Source organism: Asparagus officinalis, chromosome 4, assembly GCF_001876935.1.
Source record: "Asparagus officinalis chromosome 4, Aspof.V1, whole genome shotgun sequence".
In the NCBI taxonomy this organism is placed as follows: domain Eukaryota; kingdom Viridiplantae; phylum Streptophyta; class Magnoliopsida; order Asparagales; family Asparagaceae; genus Asparagus; species Asparagus officinalis.
In genome coordinates, this window is record NC_033797.1 from 17,637,334 (window position 1) to 17,644,391 (window position 7,058).

Here is a 7,058-nt window from a genome sequence, read left to right on the forward strand (position 1 = left end):
AAAAAAAAACAGCTAGTTAGTTTTTAAAACATTAAAGAAAATTACAATTACTACAATTAAAATCTCCATCTTGCGAGCAATTAGTCAATACTAACAAAATTATAAAGTGTCCATGAAAGAAGAAAATTATAAGGGCTTTTTTTCTCAAAAAAAAAATTTATAAGGGCATATGTATAAAATACCCATTGGACATCTCTAGCCATTGGATCCCAATCCAACGGCAATCGTACCCCGCTAACATTCTAATCATCTGATCCGTAGATCAAACCCTTGCCCTCCAAACCCTAGCCTATTTCACCCCTCTCGCTCCTATAAACCAAAGCCCGCCGCTTTCCTCTCTTTTTCTTGCAGAGATCAAATCCAGAGGAATCCAAATCGTCAGTTTGTCATGGTAACCAATTTCTCAGTTCAATCCCGATTGCATTTTTCTCAGTTTCGCTGTTCTCACGTTTATTCTCTCTTTGGATCCAGGCGCCAAAGAAGGATTCCAAGGCTCCGCCTCCGTCGTCGAAGCCCGCGAAGTCCGGCGGCGGGAAGCAGAAGAAGAAGGTAAAGTTGCGATCTTTATTGAGGTTGGGGTTAGGGTCTTGGGGGTTATCATGTGTAGATTTGGTTCTTAGATTCTAGGGTTTTGTTCTTTTTTGGATACTGTAGAAGTGGAGCAAGGGAAAGCAGAAGGAGAAGGTGAACAACGCGGTGCTCTTTGATCAGGGGAGCTATGATAAGATGCTCTCTGAGGTCCCTAAGTACAAGCAGATCACTCCTTCGGTTCTTTCTGAGAGGCTGAGGGTATGGTTCTTATTGTCATAAATTTGTTTTTTTATCAAATGGGCAGTTGAATTGTTATGTTGTTTATATTAGTTTAATATCGAATCTTTGGTATAGTGTTCGATTTTGATTCTTAACGTGCACCTGTAATATCCATTGGAAGCATTTATCACTTGTCCGCTATTTTTGCAGCACTTGCATACCCTTGAATTCACTAAATGAAAAAGATAAATTGCAGATGACCCCCTCTCGGGTTTCTAAGCTAAGGATCTTTTAAATGCTGCTAGGTAGCTAAGGGGTGATCTCTTCCACCGAAGATACAGTTTGGAAGTGTCATCTGCAACTTACTATTTGGTCTGATTTTTGAGATGAAGTGTAATGTTTTTTTAATTACCAATTATGATTTATTAGAGGACGATTTAATATGAAAAGTGGATGGCAAACATTAATAGTAGGCGGCACCTATGCTGTCTTGTAAATTTGTGTTTTAGGTGAGAGACCGTGTGTCTATATAGGTAGCTGTGTACTTGAATCATATATCTTATTTGAGTTCCTAAAACATGTTAACAAGGCAGCTTTTATCAGATTTATGTGTTCACTCATGCGACAAGATCATTTTATATTCCCCTTAAGCTTATGAAAGGTTGCTGCGTCTTTTTTCGTTAAAGAAGTTCAATATTCTGGATTGAAGTTTATTGGTGGAGTGATGCCTCTATTTGATGCATGCTTAACTGTTTTAAGAATCAAACCTTAGTTGAGTTTAAAATCAAACCAATTGTAGAAGCTTTACTTTGGTGAAATTTTATAATGCAGATTGTAGAATGGCCTTCTCCCTGAATGGTCTTTATTTATCAGTTTTAATTCTTATAAATATCCATGAGGTTGTATCTCGAAACATTCTAATTTGGGAGTAATTAGTTGAGATCAGGGCCCTGGATATCTTTATTGATTATTTGAGTTCACTTATCTACATCATTTGTTACTCTATTTCAGTATTGTTGGATAAGTCTAGGTTTTTCTCTCGGATTTCAATTGTGTTAAATTGGTTTAGACTAGGATTCAGTTTTGAATTGGAATACAGTTGGTTTCTAGGACTTGGATTGGGAGTACACCCGTGGCTTTCTCGTGATGACCTAACACTAGAGAAAGTATATCAAATATATATATATGTATATGTGTGTATTTGTGTGTGCGTGTGCGTGCGCACGTAACTATTTGAGAGCTAAGTTAGGTGACATCATAAGTGTTGGATATGTTACCATATTATTTAGAATATCACACGTCTTTGTTATTAACTCTAGTTGTATGACCTAACACTAGAGAAAGTATATCAAATATATATATGTATATGTGTGTATTTGTGTGTGCGTGTGCGTGCGCACGTAACTATTTGAGAGCTAAGTTAGGTTACATCATAAGTGTTGGATATGTTACCATATTATTTAGAATATCACACGTCTTTGTTATTAACTCTAGTTGTATGATTTTGCTAATTGTGCTGATGTCATTTATCTGTTTTATGTCGCTTGTTTCTTGTGATCCCTTTGTCCTTCTGCAAGTATTCTACATATTCTAGCTGTCATTTGAAATATTCTTTCACAGAATAATCCTGATCGAAGGTGCTGAAACATTTGAGAATAAATGATACTATTTAAAATTCTTAGATTTTAGCTTCTTTTTATTTTTTGATTGTGCAATTAAGGAAACTGCAGCTTATTACGAGGATATACCGTTATTACCAACCCTAGTGCTTGTATGTAATACCTGCTAATGCTTTTGGATTATTCTATTTTGAAGTTCTAGTGTACAATGTCAACATCACTAGAAACGTTTTTGTAGTTCGCCTCTCTAATTGTTTCAGCCTTAGCTTTTTGTACTTTTGCTTTTTTGATTCATGTAGCAAGGCAATAGATTTTACTTTTAAGATGGAAGCTGAACATGTAGTTCATCTTAGCTGCATATTTGTTGTAAGCCCCTTCTTAAGTATATGTGGCCCATCTATCAAGTGGAAACTTACACGTTCAACTAAGAGTCCTTGCCTGACTTAAAACTCGATGGTAGGTCAACATCCTATTTGAATTTTGACTATGTTAGTGCTATATAGTTGATCCCTTGTCGTAAAAAGGTGTCAGCGATGATGGAAGGTAGTGTGTTTGTATGCAAGTACTTGGATTGTTTGAATTTATGTTCTGATAATCTTCTACTTCGCCTTTTATTCTTTTATTATTCTTCCTGTTATGCCAAGCATCTGTCTTAAGGTTGTATTTTAAATAAGTTATAGCTTCATATTTCTTTATACATTTGAATGCTGCTTTTCTGTTATTTTCATTCCCTTATGGCTTATGGCTTATGGCTACTACTGTTACCAGCATCTGTCAGCTTTGGTTAACGTCGCCAAAGCTTTGATTATTGTTTAGGAAACAGCTCAACTGCATTTGAACATATACTTGTCTAACATTATCTTTAGAAAAATTTGTGCTACTTGCATTTTAATACAAATTGATTTTTGCTTATGTTTCCAGATTAATGGGTCGCTCGCAAGAAGGGCAATCAAGGATTTGATGGCGAGGGGTGCTATTAGGATGGTCTCTGCACATTCCAGCCAGCAAATCTATACGAGAGCCACCAACACCTAGAGGGCATGCTGCCTAGGTTTAGAATTTTAGGATGAAGTTATTTTCTTGTTCTCCTTGTTTTGATCAGAGATCATCTGGAACACTTCTGCTATCTTGAACAGTCTCTTCTTCTTCACAGCAGTGCTTGAATTTTGAAATATGTGCTTGAATGGTTGTTGAATTTTTGTTAGTTATTTCTCTATGCAGTAATTCTATTTCAGACCCCTATATTTAAGACAGTATTAATGTGTTGGGATGATTCTTTAATGCGTTGAATATTCAAGTCAACCAAAATGTTCGTTATGCGTTTGTCAACTAGGATATTTTTTATGTAAGTGGAACAATTTTTCATGTGGGATGATTTTTTAAAAACGGTATATTCTAGTGTGATAATTAGGAGTAATTTTTTGGAATGAGATATTTTAGTGGGACAATTGTTAATATAATTAAGAAGAATTTTTAAAAATCAATGAGTATAGAAGTCATGTGTTTTGATGATAAGACTATTATTTATATATACTAAAACTTATTATTAGTATTATTTAATATTGGATAGGCTATAAGATATTATTAGTATAATAATAATTTGTAACTTTTTAACATTTTGTGGAACTATTATTGTAATATAAATTAAAAAAATAATTTTTTTCCCTTCTTTTTTTTTCTTTTTCAATCCGCTATACATCATCCCGTCATCTCTTAATTTTAATTAATTTTTAATAAAATATAAATTTCTTAATTTTTAAATTTAAATTAACTATACAATTTTAATATTTAATAAAAAATATAAAATAATATTAAATAGAAGGGTATGATAAGAAGAGATGTGATCTAATCTTATAATGTTGTTTGAAGAGATGAAAAAATAAAATATGAAAATAAAAAAGTTAACAAGAAATATCTAGTTTTTTACAATGCAGTTTTAGCTTAAAATTTGGAACAATTTGAGAGACTGGAACTTTTTTTTTCCATATTAATTTGACAAAAGTAGGATACATTTTTATCATTGTCTCAGTTCTACTTTTTATCCGGTTCTAATTGACTCACACTGTATAATTTTATAATATTTCTAATTCTAATTGACTAACACTGTGTCTACCTGAAATCTTAGGGTGGGGTGTGTGATTAAAGCACCTCCTTGTAGTAGGGGATGTATTAAGATTGTTCCTACATAGGCTGTTGTCTCGTCAAATATATAATGATGTTATAAAATTGTCACCCTTCTGTGTTTTCTACCTTTTGAGCCCATTGAATTGGGATCTGTTTTAAATGATGTATATTTCTGTGAATTTCCAATTCATATTTGTGATAGAGATAAGACAAAATATTGCAAAACCTATACTGAGAATTGGTTCGCCTAGATGGGCCTCGGTTCATGAAAGAATAGATTGAGAATACCAAAAGGGGTAATTCATGTTCCTGCTAAGTTCTCTTCACATTACTCCCCTTCAGTAAACCCATCCATAAACCCAAATAAATCGTTCCTCAGAATACTTCACGTTCAAATCACTGATATCAGGACGAAGTTATTCTTTTAGGTATATTTACTTCAAGAGTGGGTTTTACCGTCTGAAGAAGCTTTTGATCATTTTGTTTTTCCTATGTACACTTCTAAAAAACAATCTATAGATACGAAGGTGGGCCCGCTACTACCAAGGGAGAAGAATTTTGATTTTTAGGGAAATAGCCAACTTACTCAATAATTTAACTGTAGTTTCACTTCACAAACAAGGTCTGCATAAAATTACTAGCATAGTAGTATAATAATTAGCATAATTAGTACATGGAGAAAGAACAGACCCAGCAGAAGCTGAGAAATATTTCTAATCTTATTCTATGAAGAAATGTGTCCTTACAGAATAAACTAGTACATATTCCGCTACAACAAAATCAGCCTAAAGAGGCTGTACTTTAAATTAATTACCCGAGTTCATAAAGATAATTTCCTTCCTTCAGAATTGGACCTTCGCAGATCCTCCAAATTAACATTTCTTTCAAATTGAGAGAAAATATGGCAGGCTACAATCACATATACCAAACAAAATTAACACGTTTCAGTTCTGAGAACAGTAGAAAATTCTTCCTCTCTCCCTACAAAAATGTGAAACTTTTGAGGCCTCTGCAGACCATTATGCGGCTGACATCATACAAGCTAGCTTGTATCCAAGTATTAACGGAGATGATCCAACATTCGTTGATTCTTTAGCTATCAAGTGTCAAATATACCTCCTGGCTCTTCAAGGTTCCACCATAATTAAATTTTCTATTATTGTTTAAGATATTCTGCAACATCTCGGCTGATCTCCTCGAGGAAAGAAACAAGGCCTGTACCACTTGAGAAGCCAGTGCCATCAACATCATGTTCTTCAATGAGATAGTTCTCGAATTGTGAAGCATCATCTTTCCCTCCTCGAATAAATGCAAGCTTTGGAGTGATGCACCTCTCCTGCTTTAATCTATTGATTGTAGTCCTCAGAGCACCTACATCACAACGCTAACCATAAGCCAAAGGAAACAGCTGCCATACAAACATTTCCGCAAAGAGTTACTTTTTTCAACGTTAGTCTTTTAAATCTTTTATATTTCGAAATTAGTCCCTCAAATCATTAAAATTGCTATTAGGTCCGCAAATTCTTAAGTTATTTCGAAATTTGACCCTCAAATCACTGAAGTTGTTATTAGATCTCTACATTCTTAGTTATTTTTAAATTAATCCCTGCAATCAAGAGTAGTTGCAGCAATTAGGGGGGATTAATTTGAAACAACTTGTGAGATTGGTGGCCAATTAGAAATTTCAACGATTTAAGGGACTAATATCAAAATAACTCAACTTAGAATTGGATGACCTAATAACAATTCCAATGATTTGAGAGACTGATCTCAAAATATGAAAAATGTAATGGACTAATTATCAAGAAAACCCTATTGAGAACATAATTTGAGATGAGAGCAAAATAAGGTAAATAACTACTTACAATCATGTGGAGGAGGGAAGGGAAGTGAGGGATCAGCTGTTGATGAGTAATATACAATGAGATTTGTAAATGAATCGAGAAAAAATATTGGGCTTTCGCTGGTGACTAAGGCAGCACGACACAATGAGTGGCGAGGAAATGCTTGTTTGTCTGGTGTAGCATATGAGGTTAGCACAGGATATATAGCCCGACTAAGAGAAGCGGGCTCCAGTGCACTGCAAATAGAGAAATTAATGAGGATTCAGACTAAATACTTAACAAAGAACCTTGGCAAATAGGAAGAAAGTGCATAGCATTAGTCGCGCAAAACTTAGAAATTCATTTAAGTCTTAAACAGAGAGCAGCTCCTAAGGTCAGTCTGCTACTATCAGATGCAATAGCTTTCTATATGCAAAAGTGCATGTTTCAGATGTCGGTGAATGAAATATTAAATAATAGGGTTAATTGCAGAAAACCTCTTTCCATTAACGTGGTATATACACTTATATCCACTAAACATTTTCTTAGCACTTAAGACCTGAATCTCAGATGACGCTACTCTTTGCCTCAATTTAAATGGCAATTGAGCCTTTTCTTTCAGTTAATCTGAAGGCAAAAAGTAATTATATCATCGCATGATTCCCATGTGACATCTTAACCAAACTGGAGAAATACGACATTCCGAAGTTTAGAAGTGTAAGTTATAAAATAGTTTACACGA

The 7,058-nt window shown here is 34.3% G+C and overlaps 2 protein-coding genes across 2 annotated transcripts in view; one reads left to right on the top strand and one right to left on the bottom strand.

Moving 5' to 3' along the window:
* LOC109836779 (40S ribosomal protein S25-2) lies at positions 257 to 3,622 on the top strand. Its single transcript, XM_020404782.1, has 4 exons — positions 257 to 391; positions 472 to 549; positions 655 to 789; positions 3,291 to 3,622. The coding sequence occupies exons 1-4, from the start codon at positions 389 to 391 to the stop codon at positions 3,402 to 3,404; spliced, it is 330 nt and encodes a 109-aa protein (XP_020260371.1). The 5' UTR covers positions 257 to 388; the 3' UTR covers positions 3,405 to 3,622.
* LOC109836780 (protein transport protein SEC23) overlaps positions 5,195 to 7,058 on the bottom strand; it is a 12,420-nt gene continuing 10,556 nt past the window's right edge. Inside the window, exons 13-14 of the mRNA XM_020404783.1 lie at positions 6,359 to 6,573; positions 5,195 to 5,864 (exon numbers count right to left, since the gene is read on the bottom strand). Of these exons, the coding sequence (XP_020260372.1) occupies positions 5,650 to 5,864; positions 6,359 to 6,573 (430 nt within the window). The 3' untranslated portion in view covers positions 5,195 to 5,649. The remainder of the gene's footprint in view (positions 5,865 to 6,358; positions 6,574 to 7,058) is intronic.

Coding starts and splice junctions, on each gene's coding strand:
- LOC109836779 (XM_020404782.1), top strand. Junction 550..654: donor GCGGGAAGCAGAAGAAGAAG/GTAAAGTTGCGA, acceptor TGGATACTGTAG/AAGTGGAGCAAGGGAAAGCA. Junction 790..3,290: donor TTCTTTCTGAGAGGCTGAGG/GTATGGTTCTTA, acceptor TTATGTTTCCAG/ATTAATGGGTCGCTCGCAAG.